Genomic DNA, 20,005 nt, shown 5'->3' with positions numbered 1-20,005 from the left:
ACTTTTCTGTTTTAGCCATCTGTTGGCTGTGTATGTATGTTTTAAGGTGTGAACATTGTAAATCAGGGGTGCTCAGACTTTTTCAGTATGTGAGCTACTTTTAAAATGATCGTGTCTGAAAGATCTACCACCTAAAACAAAAATGTTAAACATATTTATTTGTAAATGTATTATGAATTCTTACATGTACAGTGCATTTTCATGTAGCTTGCACAACGTCATGAGATAATACTGCACAACACAATTTAACTTCTTACATGTTCATAATTACTTGAATGATGATTACTGCTCTGATGACACTGAATAGAATCAGTGAGGGATGCAGAGTTCGGGCAGAAGCTTCTGACAGCCAGGAGTAAAACTGCATTTTTCGTTTGAAAGCGATAACAGCTAATCATGTTGATCACGGTTTTGTCTTTTTTTTATAGCCATAAAAACATGTTAAACGAAGTATCAGAATTCACTGCATTTTTTCACACAACTACTTCTATTTTACACATCCATCCGTATTTTTTCTTTTACGCATCGAATAAATGACCCGCAGCCCCGCGCTCTCATTCATCACCTTCAGGACAACAGAGGCAGATTACTGTAAAGATGGTAAAATATTTAGACAGCCCCATGTCTCCGCTTTGAGACGCCGTCTGAATTTACATGAGAGCACGACCGGGCGGAGTTACGCTGCTGGAAAGTCCGCAACCCGCTCAATCTGCGACGATAGGATCCGACGCTATAGGGTTAAACTAACACGCGCTTGTTTATGCAGCGCCCATGATGTGACCAGGGTCAGGTGTAATCGGACTGTCCTGTATATTATTCATGTGACTGGATGGATAACAGGACGTGATCTACACAAAATGCCTTCGCGATCGACGTAATGAACACCCCTGTTGTAAACTGTTAATCTCTCATATTAGTCCTGGATGCTACACCTTTCTAATCTCTAAATAAATCATACATAAAAAAGAGGTGCATCGACTATACATATTCCATGCTTCCGGTTAACTAAAATAATCTAAAGCCTCAGAAACAATTGCTTTGACTTACGTTTCCTTAAATTGTGCTAATAATATGGGTTAAAATAATAGGCTATATTAATTCAATTTCTAAAGTTCTAAATCATTTTAAAATGATTTTTTCTTGGAACCAACTCTACAGGATACTCTCATTATGACAAACTGGTGACACAAACTAAAATGAAATGTTTAGAGGAGACCACATGACTGACCAAGTTTAAGTCCATTACTGATTCATTCTTTTCATCCTACAGTGTTTAAAGAGTAGCCAGCTCAAAAGTTGGATGGACTGGTTATACTTTACAAGCTTTTGTCATGTTAATATTTAAGTTTTTACATCCTGGTGACAGTTGTTTTAATATGAATGTGTTTAGTGAGACATTGGTGGTAGTTGGCTCATGGTAGCTGTGTGGCTGCAGAAGTTGCACCTTCAGTTTGGCGAATGAGTTCTAATTGAAAAATATGTTCAAATAGACCGTGACCTACAAGAGTCATTATTGTGTTCATCATCATAACCAAAGAAACAAAGGAACTGGGAAAAAAGCCAAGAAACTGGGAAAAAAAAAACATTTTTAATTGAGCTGTATTGGTGAAAACATTAAGAACTGGATTAATCATTGAAAAGCAGCTGATAGACTAATTTCCTAGTGGACATTTGAGTACGCTAGTTTTATTAACTGAAGACCTGAAGAAGCGGCTTGGATGAGCAGAGAAACATCTTCACTCTAACAACAATTTGTTCATTTGACAGATTTAAATTTAGTCTTTTGCTAGTTTTATTAATAGAACTATTTCAATATTTACTAGACACTATTAGATCTAAGAATGTGAAAAATAAAATCTAATCCAAAGTTAATAACAGTAAAACCCATATAGTTTTTAATGTTTTCTTTTGTGTTTCCTTTGTTTAATAATAAATAGGTTTTCATCAGTTGGGTACATCTTGTCTGACGTTTTTTTGCTTGCCTTCTTATTTTTTTTCTTTTTGCTTGGATTTCCACTCTTGTCTTTGGCCTGTTTGCTTGTGTTAGTCCAGCAAAGTGATTGCCCATTTTTCTTCATTTTTTTGCTCTTTTTCCTTCTCTCCATTTCCTCGCCTTGCCCTCCGCCCCTTGGAAAGTCATCTGCTTCATCTAAGACTACTTTTGGCACAGAGTCTCTAGACTGGGGGACTGGTCTCTTGGGTTTCCATGTCTTTTCCTGAGAGATTCGTTTGTACTTTTGGTGCTTGCTTGTTTTACATATTGAATCAGAATCAGAAGCGTCACTGAAAAAGATGTGACTAGAAGCGGGGAGGTCCGTTTTAAAGCTCTGGTGTGACGTTCGCTTATGATGGTGATTGTTTTTTTCAAAGCTGGTCTTTTGTTTCTTCCTCGGAGGTTCTGGGGTTGAAAGGGATTGAGGAACATGACGAACATAAGGAACATGAGGAAGGAGGCCATTGTTCTTCAGATCTAAAAAAAAACAGTTGTAAACATTTATATTAAGAGCAGCACCAACTGTAAAGAATTGTTTTTTTTTAATGACTTACCTTTAACCTTCTGTTCTATGCGGCGTTGTCTGCCTTTTATGTCGTTAGTGGTGTCGTAGTGATTTATAAAAGGTGTGCTAGGATAGCTTCCATTAAACATCCTCTGCTTCTGACACTCCTGGAACACGCATTCACAAACACGTTTATTTAGTGACACCATAGACTGTATAAAGAAGAGGAGTATGGGAATGTGATGTCACCCACAACGCTCAGCTCCAGTCAAATTAAGCTAATCGAGGCTAGCGGTTATAGGGGCGAATTTGGAGCCAAGTTCTGTATTTGGAATTCTGACCACGAGTATCATAGCAACCAAAGAGCCAATCCGGAGCGAGGCTGTTGAAGATAACGCCCCTTCCCGCCTGCACCGCTGGTTTAGCAGGGGGCGGGCGCTTAGCAACGCTGTCAATTAAAACCTGTTGCTAATGCTAGCGGGAGCGACCTCAGGGAAAGAAGGCGCCTGTTTGTTATTAATGTTCATATCTTGAGCTACGGACACAACAGCGAAAGAAAAATACCAGGATCGTGTAGCGTGGGTCAATACGAACAGTTTAAGACCAAAACGATGAGTTTGACATGGCAGCAGTTACATAGAGAGGGGACACAGTTTTCCAGAGTCGATGGAGCTGGAAGCGCACCCAAAATCACTTCCTACTTGGAACACGGCGGCCTGTGGGTTAGCTCTGTCCATTTATATATACAGTCCCACCAACTCTCAAAACTCACTTTTTTTTATTCTGCAATTCATAGAGTACAAAGAGAGATTCCACTGTAGGAGAAGGAATTCCCCAACCTCTTTCCTAGAGACAGGCCATCGTGCTTCTTTTGTAACAATTACTTTTTAGATTAAAACCACACACACAACCTGGACATGCAACACATTACATTAGATCATCATAAAATATCATAGATACTCACATGTCCAAAATGCCCCTTCTTGGCACAGTTGTAGCAGTAAGCACGAGTCTGGCCCCGACCGTTTCTCTTGTCTATAACAGGAGGCCCCAACTTAATCTAAAGAGAAAGGAAGAACGGTGTCAGCAGAAAGCTAATAGAACCTATTATTTCAACCTAATTTCTCCCCCGTCTTACTCTTCTCACATGTCATTCCCCTGCTGTCTAATGAAATGGAATGCTATGTATTGTATGCTGAATACAGTGGAGATATCAACCACTGATTACTGGGCCTATAGTCAGAGAGGCCTGTAATGACCCAGTATGATAAGTAACCTCTATGTGTGTGTGTATATGTGTGTGTGTGTATTGGACACAGGGTCCTGTCCCCTTTGGGCCAGTGTTCTGAAAGCCTTCCATGCTCCAGTGCTCCCAGCAAATATACACTGATAAAGAAAGAGAGGGCAGACCAAGGTATATTTACTTCTAATGTCTCTCGCTCACACATGCACACCTAATGCTATTCCCAAAGCTAAAGTGCCTCAGTCCTGATTCCAAGATTACGGACCATTTGTGTCGTCGTCATTTCTTAAACATAGCTAACCTCCCCTGTTCTTCCACAGTGTCCCTTCTCCAACCCACACGGACCCCTCACACTTGTTTTCCCCCTTCCCTCTCTCTCTTTTCCGCTTGAGTAGTTTTGCAGCAGAAAGGATGAATGCTATTAGGGAGTCGCGTCATTATCGGGTCAGGGCGGCCGGGCCCCATCTCCATCACAAAGGCCAGGAGATCACAGACCTCTTGTGAGCGTGGCTGCGTACACACACACACACACGCAGACGCACACCAACGCCGCGCACCCTAAGGAGATCACCGTCCCCATCTCAACACCCCCTCCACCCAGACCTCCACCCAAGCAGTTCTTCTTCCCATTCATCTCTCATGTAAATTGGCTGTAGGCCTGCCTCCTCCTGACCTTGGGCTTGCGTTATCTGTCCATATACTGTGATCCAGCCTACACACATCCAAAAAAGAGCAGTAATGAAATCTCCTCCTATTCTGTGCTAAACCTAAGACTGACTGTTTGAAACGTGCAATCCATGAGCATTTGCATTTGGGTTACAAAATGGGTCTCATATGATATTAATTAACTGCATAACCCTTCACCTTCTTCATTCACAGTTTAATTTGATTCTGTCATCCTATCAGGAGAATCTAAATAGCTAGCATCAAATCTATTAAGAGTCTAATTTGTACGTTTTTTTTCTTTCAGGAATCAGCATTAATCCCCCTGTAATATGCACAGAAAAAGGACTACATATATAGACGACAAAGGATTTAATGGTTTTGGTATTTGCGTGTATATACACATTTGGCAGTTCAAGTAAATAGGAATAATGTAGCACTAGAAGCAGTAACGTGGCTAATACCAAACACAAATCTACCATATTTTGAGTTTTTTTTAGTTTAATTTCCTAACAACTTTGGGCTTCTGTTTTTGGAAAGTCACTTGCAACTTTTGGAAGTTTAGTTTAAAGAGGATAGGAGAGGATTAATGGGATTGTGGCAATTCTATTTCATATTAATAGATCAATATTCACTAATATTTCCTAATAAAAAAAAACATAATCATGGCAAACAAACATGAACAACCACATTTGCAGAGGAACGTCGTTGATTTAAAAAAATACTATGGCCATGATCACATTTTTTATATAGCGCTTTTCTACTTTCAAGACACTCAAAGCTCTTTACATCAAGAAAACACTCATCCATTCACACGCAAATTCATACACCAGTGTACACAGACACTCAGGGAACAATGGGTTAAATGTTTTGCCCAAGGACACAATAACAGTATTCATCTGTGGGAGCTGGAATTACACCTCCAATCTGTGGGTCAGCGGATTTGACAGCTCTACCAATGATGTTTATGTCAAAAGCAGGATTCAAACCACCAACTTTCACATCAAAAGACAAACACGACCAACTGAGCTACTGCCGCCATAAAAAGATGAGACCATAGTATCCATATATATTTAGCTCTTCCTCCCATGACTGAGCACAGGTGTTTAAACTTGAGTCTGCCCCTCTGTCAGCTGATACAGGATGGAGTAGCACAAAAACTTCTCAGATGTGTAAGAGCGTATGGGCGGGACACAGGAAGGCAGTTTTTCCCACAGTTGTCCCTACACGTCCTGTTTCTCTAAGCCACGCTCGCCTCTGCTCCCTGCTGCGGCTGCTGGTGGCAAAGCTGTGATAATCCTTGGGCCAACACAAAGCCCGAACTGTTACCAGCTCCAATCTGAAGGAACACGCATACATAGTTATCAAACCCAATCCGAGGAGCAAACAGGCTTGTACCATGTGTGTGTGTGTGCATGAAAATGCGTGGGGGCCAGCGGCTCTGTTTTGCATATGTTATTGCAGCAGTGGGGAGAGGTTTGCATATGTTACTGGACCCACAGGGAAGCAACTCCACATGCTTTATCATAGAAACACAACACAACACTGCTGGGCTCATACCAAAACAAACAGGCCTCCTGCGCCGGTGCAACATGCCAGTATATACACATTATTGCCAAGCTAATTAGACTGTTGTGAATTAGCTAGATTGAATACCTATATGGTGAACATCTTTCAACAGAGTGCCCTAAATGAAAACAAAGACAATAGGATTTAATCCTCTTATTATCATGTGGGATTTTGAAGAGTGCAATTTAGAAAATCAACAACTTATTAGAAGCGCTACAACAAGCCAATGATTGTTCAAGGTTACGATGAGCAGGGGGATGCAGATTTACTGTTAGATTTGGTTTATTCATTATCTACCACCATTTGTCCATTGTCTTTTCTTTGACACTAGAGGTGGGAGATATGTTGTCAAATTAATAATATTGCAATTGTTTTGGAGATATGCTCAATATTCCAAATAAGAATATTATCTAAACTGACTGCTGTGAGTTTTAAGCCATGTTAGAATACTGTTATGTCCTTATAAACAGACCTGGAGTTGTGTTTTGTTTCATTCACACATGTTTGAGTCACACTTTATTATTAGTCTGTCTACATCTCCAAAGCTGAAAATGCCCTGTTCCACCTTGTGATGTCATGAAATGGTATTTTCCAAGTTAACAACTCTTTTACCTTTAGTAAAATTGGCAGTTCTGGGGCTGAAATCATCCAAATGAATCTAGTGAAGGTGTATGGAGTTTAAAAACACAGTGGAGCACTTCCTGTATTACCACATGACATCACAAGGGGAAGAACTCGGCCTAAATGCAGGGTCTGTGTGTTAAACATGTGTGAATGAAAGTAAACACACAACTCCAAGTTTATTTTTTGATGAGGAAACATAGATCAGAAAACAGTTTAATATGGGCGCCTTAAAGTAAATCAATATTTTAAGAAACGACAGGGATATTTCTGCACTTTTTAATCCGATCGGTTCATTCACGTTTTGTGCAACACTACAACCAAAAACCCCATTTGACACACCCTCAAACGTGCAGAGAAAACTGTTATGCCTAGTGCACATTTTAGGTTGATGAGACTAAATAGGATAACCAAGAAGGAATCAATCCAGACACCGGGAGAACATGCAAACACGATACACGGTGAGATAATGTGATGAGGGAGCAAATGCCTCCGGGTGCCACCCCTAGAGGGGAGAAAAAATCTTTTGAAGGAACAACTACGAGTAATCTGGTCAAACCGTGACAAGCGGAACAGGGGATACAAGCTATACAATCTATTCAAGTCTGGGTCCAAGTTGGAAGTTCAGACTCACAGCTGAATTCAGTTGCCATGTTTTTGGAAATCTAATTAGACAGAGATGACATATGGACAGTGTGGAATGGGGATTTACACTTAATACTGTAAGATGGACAGATGAAGTCTTTTGCCCCGGTGAAATCCTAATTTTACACCCGCACCAACCTCACAAATGTACCAGGCTTTCAAGTTGCACGAGCACCCCATCGACACCATCCAGCTAAGCGGAAAGGCACAAAGACGTGAGGAGTCTGCAAGCCCTCTGATAACGGGCACCTGTGTGTGTGGAGGCGCAGGGCTGACGGTTGTCTACAGTCCTATGGTTTTGCATTACGCTACAGAACAACAAGCCTGACTCGACCGTGGCAAAAACCCGGGGCACACACTCAGATGCAGGTCAATACACAAGTTTCAATTCCCACTGCAAGTTCCATGTTTTAAAGTTCGAGAAACATTTTTGTCACTTTGTAAAACGTATCAGAAATAAGAGTAAAATTATACATTATTATGAGGAAATTGGACTGTTTATTTCTTTAACAATGCATGTCAATTTTTTCCTTCCTCACACAGGCAGACAAACCCCAAATCCCTGAGGTGAAGTGGTGTAGTTTTCTCTTGAGCCACTAGAGGCTGCTCCAAGCCCATACTGTGAGAGATAAATGATCCTGCTGTGCACAGTCAAGTGAGACAGAGGTGTAAAAGATTTACTCTGCCACAGATGTTAACTTGCAATTTGTATGAGCTCTTGCACTGAGACTCACAAAGATGCACACACTAACGATATAGTAATCAACAAACACCAAGATGACTTCTATAAATATCAGCCTACAATTATATATAAAACCTCTATTTCTTCACATGTTAGGAAGGAGTTCTGATGGAAACATATCACTGTATTTTATGTCAAAATGCACACTTTTCACAGGGGGGACATTCTGGCTGCCTGGTACCATCATCACGTGTTTTGGGATTGTCTAACCGATTGTTTAACATAGAACTGTGATTATTTATAGTAAGTGTAGTGACAGGCCTATTTATGATCAATATATGATCGCTGGAACGATAATTTTTTAGGCTCAGTATTTATCGTGTGGACTTTTTCTTTGCACTAGAGGAGAACATTTAGTTATTTTTCTGTTCTACAATAAGATTTGAGCTGTAGAGGGTTGAATAAATAACAAATTACAGATACAAACATACTTCTAACAGTTTCATTCTGCTGTTTATTTATTGAAGTTCATGTTTTTTAACCATTTAGAATTTTTTTTGTTCATAATCCTACCTTAGGGTTATGTGTCAGTGGCATAAATTAGTTTCATTATTATCGTATATCGTCTATATTTACTTAAGCAATGTTTTATCGTGATAGGCCTAATTGCAAACAATCTTAAACATTCATGTCACTAGATTTTAAAAGTGTGTATCTGGGACATAAAGCCGCTGCAACGGAAAAAAAACCTATGACACAGAATGGACCGACTGTGGCTGGGCTCAAATAACGATGGACATATGTTATAAAATTAAAAAAACATTAAGGTTAGGTCTCTGTAAATTTAACATTTACCAAGAATGGGATAAATATGTTGAGCTATATGTAAAGTATTGTCTAAATACTTTGTGTCAGCTGCAATTGTTTTGTTGTTTCCTTTATTTTTGTTTAATTTTGTTGTTTTATAAAAGAAGAACTGTAGAGGGTTGCAAATGTAGTCATTCAAACATGAATCAGATCAAATCATATGTGTTTTGTACCACAACTGTAGACGTACATACACACACATACACACATATACACACTATGACGTGGACAAAACCTCATTTAACATTTTACTGCGTTTTCTCAATGGCTTCTGTCTTTACATGGTCCAACTCATTAATACATTTTTACTTCTTAAGAGTCCATAAATGCTGAAATTTCAAGAAATAAAAGAGACAAGACTCGGTAACCTTGATTCAACAAAAGTATATGTGAATTAGGCATGGCCCCCTGGAGAAAGACAGTGGGTCCCAAAGAAAACTGGTACAAAAAGGTGAAAGGGTGGAAGGTAAAACCCGAGGAGTGGGCAGTGAGGTGAGAAAGAGGGACCCAGAGGAGTTTAGGGTAGGATTTTATTCCCGTGACGAACAAAAAGGTCACTCTTAGGTTTTTTTTGGTTTTTTTTTCTCTTCCTCCCCCGGACCAAAAGACATGACACACACAGTCCCATACACCATCACCTGTCCCTGGTAAAGAGATCGATACACACACTGATACTAGCACGAGGTAAAAATCCATTCATACTAGTGGACAGAGCCTGGTCAGTCTGACGATCAATGAACACACACATACAGGTGTCACTATTGCTTCGGACACAGGCCCCATCAGTCAGGGCTCACTTCTAAACTACTTTAAGGACCCACAGATCGATTTGCTCCTCGCTGGCTGCTACTAAAAACCACTCCATGGACACGAAGTGAAAAAAAATCTGTGATGTTTAATAAATACAACACAGTGATGCCATTCAAACATGCTAACCAAACCAATTCGTTGTTTTAGCATCGTTTAGCGTTCATTTTATCATTCTATATAGCGAGTCACTGCTTTGGTTCAATAGAAAAATATTGTAATTCATCATTTGATATATTTTTTTTTTATTATTTTAAGCACGGGAACTTTATTCTTTATCATTACAGATCATATTTTCTGGATATTTTTACATCATAATTGCATTTTTCAATTACAACTATCGCTCTGATTCAGTACCTCTTTTGTCTTTTGTGAAGCACTTGGGCCATCTTAAGTTGTTTTAAACGTGCTACATAAATAAACTTAAAGTGATTAACTCTTAAATGTATTCAATGAGCATGTATAGATTACCTTGAGTAGGAAAGTTGCTCAAGAATCGTCTGTGAGATACGTCTTTAACTTTCTTTTAATCTGTTCATTCCTTTTAGCTGCGCCGATGCCCCTCTTTCTCTCTAAGTAAATAATTGTTATTTCAATTATGGATTTAAATAATAACTGCGCGATTATCATTTTTTCCATAATCGAGCAGCCCCATCTTTCAATATATATTTTGAATGTTCACTGTGGCAATATTTAGATGATAATAAGGCAGTTTTTCAGAAATGTGCCAAACCGTGAATGTAAATGTTGTGGTTGAGGTACAAGTGTTACACAAAACGTGAAAGAACTGGAGGTAACATCGAAAGTGTAAAGATATTTTTTGTGGGTTACACTTACTCTTTACCCAATAGTCTTTTTGCATATCTCCTCTCTTTTAATGTCAATTTTATGATGATTATTTATGTTTTGAGTGATTTTAATGTCTTTCTTATTCTGTAAAGCACTTTGAATTACTTTGTGTACAAATTGTGCTGTACAAATAAACTTGCCTTGCCATATTTCCAAAACAACAGCTGTGATACGATTACTTATAGACAAACTACAATGCCTAAACACAATCATTTTTAAAGTTAATTTCGTGAAGATATTTAATGTTTCTGTCTAAATGTAACAGCTTGAAGTGAAGCCAGTAGGACAGAATCCTGCAGTTCTGTCAGCAGTCAGTCAGTGGCAGTCTGCTCCCAACACAGCCAGATCACATAGAGAGCTTAGGGAGAAGTGACTAGAGCTCAGGGTGCTGCCTACAACTCATGCATTTATGAATGATCTTTACATGCAGCAATGTACAGACAGTAGGTCACTCAACCTGCACTGTGGCCTTTACTGAAGCCTCTCCATCCATGTCAGCCCTTCACCGGGCTTCATCCCATACTCACACTTCACAAAGCTCTCAGCCAGAAATCATTCCAGTGGAGTATGATTGATGAAAATTAACAAACGAGCAGAGAACGGCTTTTAGATTTACCTGTCTTAAAATGTCTAAAATAATACTGTGAATAAAACATCTCCCAACAGAAACATGTAGGTCATTATTTAAAAAACTAAAATGTAAAATGTGTCAAAAAGGATGGAAAATGTTATGTACCAAGAAAAGAGTGAGCAGTAGAGATGTGAGAAGATAAGAAAATAACAAAAGCATTAATAGGGTGTTCAAACAGAGGGTGTCTATGCATGCATATTCAAAATGGAAAAAAAATTCAAACATTGCGTCTCTGAAAATGTCTATGAAACACATGTCCCTTGCTCCATTTACCACTCTATATATTTACTAAATGTGTGAGTGAAGCCCCAGGGCTTTGTGGACTATACTGTGTGGTTTGGAGGAGTTTGTTAGTGAAGGCCAGGTGCAGGAGACACAGACTCTCAGATAAACGGGCCATGCACACGCACACACACACACGTGCGCACACACACACAGAAATGGAGCCGGTAGCAGGGCGGTCTGACAGAATGCCTTTTCACACCTGGCTGAGCCCAGCGGAAGGTGACAGAGTCACATCTCCCAAAGCGAACACACACACAGCCGCTCACATTGGGGAGTTCAGGGTCATAAGCAGCATCATGAATAAAATGAGCCCATCTTAAACAGAAGGACCCGGTGTATGTGGCGTTTGTGTGTGCAGGCCCCTAACCCCCATGCCACTTTGGATCGGTAACGACCTTCTGTTCACAGTGCTTAAATGGCTTAAATACTTCAATTAGACCTAGGTCACAATCTTCCACCCGTTAAAGCACGCCATCACACACATACTAACTCAACAACCCAGAACAGAACTAAACAAAGTGGCACAGGTTCTGCGGAGGCAGGGCGCGCTCTGTAAAGGTAAGCAAGCACACTGTCTATTAAAATAATAATAATGAATAACACTGCTGTGACATATAATGACAAGAGCCTTTTAGGAGTCAAATACCTGGTGTACATTTGGTTCTCTAAGCACAGGTTATGCTTCAAGTATAGTGCTGCTTGTTTAAACTGTGTCTAATGCAAATAAAATGATTAACATTTGGCAAAATTTAAACAGCAGATGTGTCATTTTTACATTATCTCTCTCCTATGGGCTTGTTCATCATCTCAAGTTCCTCCATCTACTGTCCTACACCAGCATCAGTGCTGGAACTTCAGTCCCACGCCCCCCTTCCTTGTGCACTCTCTCCCGCTGTGCTATCCGAGTGCTAACGATGCTGCCTTTTCATTAGACAGCCCCTGCTAATTAATCTCCATAGAGAAGAGTGACAGACCTCCCCCAACACAGACACACACAAAAGTGCGCACCAAGATATATGCATGCACACACTCTTCTTCCCTTCTCTCGCACTGTCTTGTCCCGTGTGGCGTTGGCAGCCCATTTCATGCTTTATCACGTCTTTTAATTGACAAACAAGCTGCTCTTTTCTCTTAGGCTGAGGTCTATATCACCCCTTCTGCTCAGACACACACATGCACGCAATAAGGAGCCCAGAAAACCTGATTTCAGAGGAATACACAAATAAGCAAAAGCACCTCCGCTGACATACGGCCCATGTGGCGTTACACTTTTCTACTCTTTGACACACTGTCACATTCTCCCACACAGATGCCACATGTGCACTAAGGGTGAAAATGAAGGAAAGAGGCAAAAGGCTGCATCTCTCCTGGCATTTTGCTAATCTCATGTGGGGTGTTTGCTTCCATGGTTCAGTCATCTGCTACAAGGCAAGGTCAATACCAGTCATGACTAACTTATCGATTTACAGTGATCATGTCATACCTAATCATGCCCAAGGTAAGAGGAAAAAAAGTCATTTTAAGTTCCTTTTGTTTAAATTTCACTTCGAAATTTAATAACATCCCACTATGCAAGGTTTCCAACAAAAATAGACTGAAATAAGGGCCTACACAAAAATATTTATATAAAAATAATAATAATGCACGTTTGCTGTGAGGGAGTTTGTTTATCCACAGACCTGACTTTTACTGGTGGAGAATCCGTCACCTGCTTGTCTCCATGGACATGTTCTTACTTAGAATGTTGCAAACTTCGGTTTTAACTTTCTACTTCCATGGAGTCATGAAGGTGGCATGTCCGTCCCCAGATATCGTGCGCAGGGCTGTCTTCATATTCATAAAAAAGTGTCACTTAAGTTAATTAAATGATTCCAATACTAAGGTATAACACATTTTGTCCATTAAAATGCATGTTGATTCTAATAATAATAATAATAATAATAATAATAATAATAATATGATAATCTAGTTAAGTAACACTCAACTCCTCCTTTGGATTGCCGAATTTTGAATATTTTACTCTGATGAGCCCCGTTCTGCATGAAAAAAAAAAGATTTAAAAATGTCACAGGCTGGAAGTGAGTGGGGCAGGCTTAACGCCCTCCTCCCATCACCTTATTCTTTCACCAATTCTCTGCTTTTAATTGGGACTTTGTGCACAACTTCTACACTCAGAGATTTATCTAAATGTGACTGTGCTGTATATTTTTGTCAGCATCACTTTGCATAGTGTGAAGACAAAAGCCTTTACGGTTTTATATTCAAAAGAAAACTGGTTTTATGGGTTTTATTGATGCAAGATGACAATGAATGGATTTTAAAAGAGTTTGAAAGTTCATCTATTGTTTTAATAAAGTTAACTTGGATTGTCACAGTGAACCGCTTGAGCTGTAATTTGTAACTTTAAGGCAAAAGCCCTTCTGAGTAGAAAGTGGAGATTATAAATGGTATTTACAGCAAGGTATTTTATGGAACACTTTTCTAGATCAAAGAATACTCACCGTTATATGGTACTGTCTCCAGATTTCAGGGCAGCCCTAAAAGAGGAAGACAAGGGTTACTCTTAGTGTTGTGCTGTTCATTAAACTTAAAGAGAGTTGATCAACTACTCAAACATGCATTTCTACTGCAAAAAGGCCAACGGCAGGGTCGGTCTCATTACAGAGGCAATGGTTTAGATAAATATTCTTTGTCCTTTAATTTGTAATATAACTTAATGTTTGTTTCCCTGCAGTACATCAGTCAGTCAAAAAGGCAGTGAGTAAAGCAGACAGTCGCTGTGTCCCGGTGTATCTAAAGCATTATCTCTGGAGCTTCGCCACGCTGTTCCTTAAGCGTTCCGACATCCTTCCCCAACTGCCGTCACTTCCCACTGGGAAATTGAAAATGCCGCAGTCGCCGCGGGCAACAAGATTTATCTGCTTACACACCTACTGAGTGACAGGAAATGAGAGGATTTTGACCTGACTGCAACTACACAGGCACTTTACTTTATTCTATCCCAATTTTTAGTCCTGAGTTAGATTTGCACAATAATGAAAAGTTGGTTCACATTAGAAAGATGAGTGTTCATGTGTTCACTTTTGAAACAGCATCTTCTCTCACTTCTCAGTAAGTTTTTTTCCTCCATCAACTACCCCCTCCATAGCCACTTCCTCCTGTTAGCTGGTTCCCTCCAGACCAGCGGGCTTGTGTGTTGTTGTTGAGGGCGACAGGCGAGGCGAGCGACATACTCGCGCTCCGTCAACCGTCTGTCTTTAATGAGAGACACAGAAAGGCCCAAGGGACAGAGACCTGACTCTGTCTCTGCAACACACACGCTAATCATTTGTGAGAGGAATGAGAAATTTATGCATTCCAAGAAGGAGGTAATTACAATGGCCAAAAAAACCAAACACACAACTTTGTCATTAAAACAATATGCAAATAAGTAGGAAAAGGCAGAGGGATTGAGAAGGTGAGGGAGGACCTCTGTGGCCTAGTCTTCCCTCTCCCTCTACTGTTCACCTGGTTACTCATCCATTACACACAGCACAGTACATGAGTGACTGACGGTGAGCCAGCAGAGGAAGTGCAGGGAGGCACGTTCTATGACTATGGCAGGGTAATGAACGCTGAAAAGTTACAATTGTGATAATTGTCCTTGATAGATTCACCTTTCAGTCGTGCACATGCAGACGCGGTGCCTGAGACATCACTAAATCGCCACTGCTGAAGTGTATCAATTACCGTGAACAGCAGCGCTTGGTGCCCCACAGTCACTGACTATGACAAATATCTAGTAAAGTTTAGATGAGATAAACACAATTTTTCAGTTTGTTAAAGAGGGGGTATTATGCACAATTTACTTTTTGGCCCTTTCTACCATGTTATAATGACGTTCCCTCATCAAAAACATGCGTGAAGTGGTTTTCTATGTTATCCATGTTTGAGTAATTCGCGGTCTCTCCCGGGCAGTATCTGAACTTCAATCTTTACAAACCTGATGCAATGTGCAGTTTCATTAGTGGAACGCATGCCAATTTTAAGATGATGCAACTTCTGACTCAGAGTGCCAAAAACGAAAGTGAAACTTGGAAAACAAAAATGTTGCTTTTGGCAAATAGCTTTTTCAGAACAATAAAAGGTAACATGGTGATCTAGGTAAAATACTCCTTCTTTAATTTCAACTCACATCATGGAAGTGTCCGGTCATTTTGCAGCGGTGGCACTGCTTGTGCCAGTAGGCCCTCTCAGAGCAGGAGCTGTACCGATGCCCAGGAAGTCCACAGTTGTGACAGTATTTGTAGGGACATTCAAGCGGCATATGGCCCGGAGTGCTACAAAGGATGCAGGGTGAGACTTTCTGCAAAACAAAAACATATCCATAACTTTCTTAGTTGAGTCCATGTTGATTTTAAAGTGCACTTACTTTTGGTTCTGGGCAGTTCTTTGACAAATGTCCAGTTCTGTTACAGTTTTTACAGTGGACGTTTTTGTCTGTATAATATCGGCTCGTCAGTCTCTGCACAAAAGGCCTGACGCCTTGACTTTTATTGAAGATCTGGGCCTAAAAGCACACACATTTTAGTATCATAGTTTTAACATTTGTAATTTGTTAAAAAATTGGTTAATAACCGTTCTGTCTTTGTCAGAAATCAGCCACTTGCCATCCAGTTCTTCACCATCTGGAAAACAGAAATGTATTCATTTACATTTGTAACTAGGAACTGAACACTGAAAGGGGGGCTGCTGTTGTGGATATTGTCACACCTGAGTATAGTATAGTATAATATGTACTGTAACAGCTAAAGAAAATGAAAAATAGCATGTATAAACTTGTATAACTCAACACTAAAAGTGCCGGAGCACCCCGAGGAGTTCTTCTTCCTGTAAAGGGAACACAGAGAAACTGCCACAGAGCAGCGCAGCACATCTGTATGACAGTGGCACTAACAGTGCCCTGAGGGAGTCGTCTCTTCAGACCCACACAGCTGTAACTGACATTCAGAGTCCAATATACACAAATGCACACACTCAAACACACTCAAACACACTGACACGTGTACTCAGCATAAATTATGTGATGTGGCAATGACCCGCACAGCGCACATACAGACACCCTTACATCGACCTCTGCGATTAGCTGCTTGACAGTCTTTAGCCTTTGGACAAATACACAGCCTTGAGCCATAATCAAATATTACACTCTCCTTTCCACCTCCCACTTGTCTGTTCAAAATCTGTCTTTCACCTTTTTAAAATTCTGCACAGCCCACTTCTTCTGCCCTCTCTTACCGTCATCCCTTGTTTTTGCACCTCTCTTGCCAGTCACTGCACTGGGACTACAGCTAAAACAGAGGTTACTCCACTTTCCATCAAACTAATTAAAATGGCTTTAACGTGGACAGGGCATCTTTCTTTTTCATGAGCTTAATTTAAAGAATAAAAAATGTTTCCTTCATAATTTATTTCATACAGATGGTCATATGCAAGAGGATAATCTGTAACAGTTTAAATAAAAAAAACAAAAACTGTTAAGTGTCACTATTTTGTCTTAATAATTACACAATCATCCCAAAGCACAAACTGCCCATTAAAATATCTTAATTATTACTAGTTCTTTCACAAAACTAATCTTATATTTAATTATGTCCAAAAATACATACAAGGTCACCACTCAAACAGAAGGTGCATCTTTTTTTTTTCTTTAATTCATTTTAAGCAGATATTGAATAATCTATGGTCTTGTTTATTAATTTCCTTTTACAGCAAATCAAAAATGCAATACACAAACATTTAAACAGTGCAGTAACCACTCAAACCATACCAAGCATACACTCCACATACCTGACATGTACAAGTCATTCATCGTATTAAAGGAGATGTAAAAGGCAACTTTATATGGTTTCAGGTACGTACAACGTACAGAGACAGTAATTACGAAAAAATGTCTGCAGTTTCATTTTGAAGTTAAGGCAAACATACAAAAACATTCACTAACGTAGACCAGCAGTCCGACGCGTCATAGAGCAAATTCACAGCACTTGTTTCTATAAGGGCTTTTAACACACAGCAGAGCAGGGGAATGGAAAGGTAATGATACAAAGACGAGTACGTCAGACGCAGAGACACACACTAACCACACGTTAAATATGATTGTCTTTGAGCACATTTGCAGCTGTCACATCATATTCAATCATATTTAACTACCCACTCTTGAAGCTCCTATTGGTCAGCCTCAGGAGTGGGTAGTTAAATAGGATTGGTCAGCGTCAAGACTCTGAGTGACACATGGATTTAACCAAAACAGTAAAGTTAGTTAATACATGAAAAGAGATCACTCATGGAAAAAACTAAAACACAACTCTGCCCACAACAGAACTTCTTTTCCACAATCAGGGATAATAATTTTATGATAAAAATCAAAATTGTGATCTTGGTTTTACAAAATAGTGATATGATTTTTTTGGCTGCATATCACCCACTTCTAAGTAGGATATGATCAAGGAAAACCAGGTCGGTGTGCGTTAGTGACTAAAGTCATTCCCAAAGCATCTCCCGAGGGAAACTCTACACATAAAGAGCAGGAAGCTTTCCCTTAATCTAAGGGCCCCACATCTCACCAACGCAGACGAATAAAGGGTGAAGCTCTTTGTCACGGCCCAGGAATCAAACACATGGGTGGAGGGGTCCAGGAGAGGAAGAAGAAGAGTCAAGGGTGGGGTGGGGGGCTGTTGTCTGTATGCTGGCTCAAAATATGCTAATTAACCTAGAGGCCCTGCTCAAAACCCATACCATTAGAGCTGCTCGATCACAGCCCCGCGGATCTGAAAAAGACGGAAGCCCAATAAGCAGATGGTAACAGACTCAAGAGAGGCCTCCGCCATGTTTAGGGCAACTGTTAGTTCTACTGATCCACGCCTTGAGGAAGCAGGCTTATGGGTGTGCTTACAAAAACAATTATACTTATTTCAAAAAGAACTAAAATTGCAAAAGTAATGATTCATTAACATTAATTTAACAATACAAGAAAGGCTATATGACAGTGTATATTCTTGCATCTTTTCTTTGGTGGGTTAAGTGGGCACAGTGGTGCAGGCAAGAGGGACGCTGAAACAGAGGGAGGACCGATCAGAGGAGAAAAGGCGACAGATGCTACCTGTCTGTCTCGTAGGTATCCTGATTACTCCAATACGAAGAGGAGAGGGAGGAGGCAGTCTGCCAGTTCATCAGAGCCAGCACAACAAAACCAACACACAAAAATACAGTGTGTGTGTGTGCGTGGGTGTGTGTGTGTGTGAATCTGTTCCTTTTTCCAATGAGAACAGAACGGAAGTGTATGTGTGGCTAATGAACCATGAACACCCGGCTCTCATGGGGTGACACACACACACACTCAAAGGCAGAGCCGGTGAATATTAAGGGACCATCCATCTCATGGGACGGACAGTGGTTTATGTCTGATAACCAGAGGACGAGGAGGCACACCCCTCCATCAACTTGGCACCTGCCAACCAACATGTTCTGTTACCATGGTGCCTGCAGTGAAGGTGCAGTTACTACACACAAGGGCTGTATAAAGTATTACCAAACTTTACTATACTAAAAATAGGCCAAACGTCTCAAGAGGTCAATTCAGAGAAACATTCACAAATCAGAGTTCTTCACAGAATTGTTTAATTGATTCATTCAAAGAGCACAATTAGTCCCAAAGCTGCTTTGTGAAGCACAGCACAGTTTTTATTTTTTATTATAGAAACTTATTTGCAGGAGCGTGCTGGTTCCAGAAGTTCCCTCCATTGTAGATGTTTTAGTGGCAAGAGAACCCAGAGCACATTAGCAAACCTGCAGACATGAGAACATGCTCATGCTCCAAGGCCTTCCTGGAGTGAGAAGCAAATTCATGCTGTGAGACGGGCCTGTAGTCCACTGAAGACATGCTCTGTGCATCGATTAATCGACTTAAAGGGGGCGATGCATTCTACTGGCAAAGCTCTCAAAATGATTAAGTATCTCTATGATCAGACCCAACATCTGATCAAATGTGCACCGGCAAGACCATATATATACATCATATATGGTGATAAAAATCAAGCTCATCGTGGTGATATCCATACGCCATTTTGGTAAAATATAAGTCTATGAAAAAAGTCAAAATTGTGATCAGTTGCATCAGTTCTTTTAGGTAATCTATGCGTACGTAAGGCCCATAGACCCTAAACTAGGGTATATTTTATTTATTCTTTTGTAATTCAAGTAAAATGTATATTTCTCCTTTTCTCCAAATGTGCATGTGCATTTACAAGCCGTTATCCCTGTAACATCAAAGCCCTAGTCTGGCCCGCCTCACCCCTATCCCTCTTTCCTGTCCCAACACTTAAACAGGCATCTCAAGCCAGCCCGCCCATTGTACCGCGCTGTTGACTAGCCCCATTAACACACTGACGCGCATATAGACCCTGACACAAACACAAAACAGGAGAAAGAGAGGCCTTACCCCCCCAAACAGAGGTTATGTTTGATACTGAAGCAACAGGCTCAGATTAGCAACACTATACATAACAATGGTGAGGGTGGGCGGAGTGTGCAGGCCTTATGTGTGTATGTGCCCATCCGTGTGTGTACAGGGGGGAAAGTGCTCCCATTGTGACATCACTTCTTGC

General features: G+C 40.3%; 1 protein-coding gene across 1 annotated transcript in view; it reads right to left on the bottom strand.

The window, feature by feature from the left end:
* Nucleotides 1-1,574: 1,574 nt before the first annotated feature.
* Nucleotides 1,575-20,005, bottom strand: part of zcchc7 (zinc finger, CCHC domain containing 7) — a 36,043-nt gene continuing 17,612 nt past the window's right edge. The window contains exons 4-10 of the mRNA XM_033972261.2: nt 15,978-16,027; nt 15,772-15,909; nt 15,535-15,705; nt 13,862-13,897; nt 3,463-3,558; nt 2,548-2,665; nt 1,575-2,470 (exon numbers count right to left, since the gene is read on the bottom strand). Of these exons, the coding sequence (XP_033828152.1) occupies nt 1,896-2,470; nt 2,548-2,665; nt 3,463-3,558; nt 13,862-13,897; nt 15,535-15,705; nt 15,772-15,909; nt 15,978-16,027 (1,184 nt within the window). The 3' untranslated portion in view covers nt 1,575-1,895. The remainder of the gene's footprint in view (nt 2,471-2,547; nt 2,666-3,462; nt 3,559-13,861; nt 13,898-15,534; nt 15,706-15,771; nt 15,910-15,977; nt 16,028-20,005) is intronic.

The sequence above is a fragment of the Periophthalmus magnuspinnatus genome, chromosome 1 (assembly GCF_009829125.3).
Source record: "Periophthalmus magnuspinnatus isolate fPerMag1 chromosome 1, fPerMag1.2.pri, whole genome shotgun sequence".
NCBI lineage: Eukaryota > Metazoa > Chordata > Actinopteri > Gobiiformes > Gobiidae > Periophthalmus > Periophthalmus magnuspinnatus.
The sequence above is the reverse complement of the archived record's forward strand: the minus strand, read 5'-3'. Positions and strand labels throughout refer to the sequence as shown.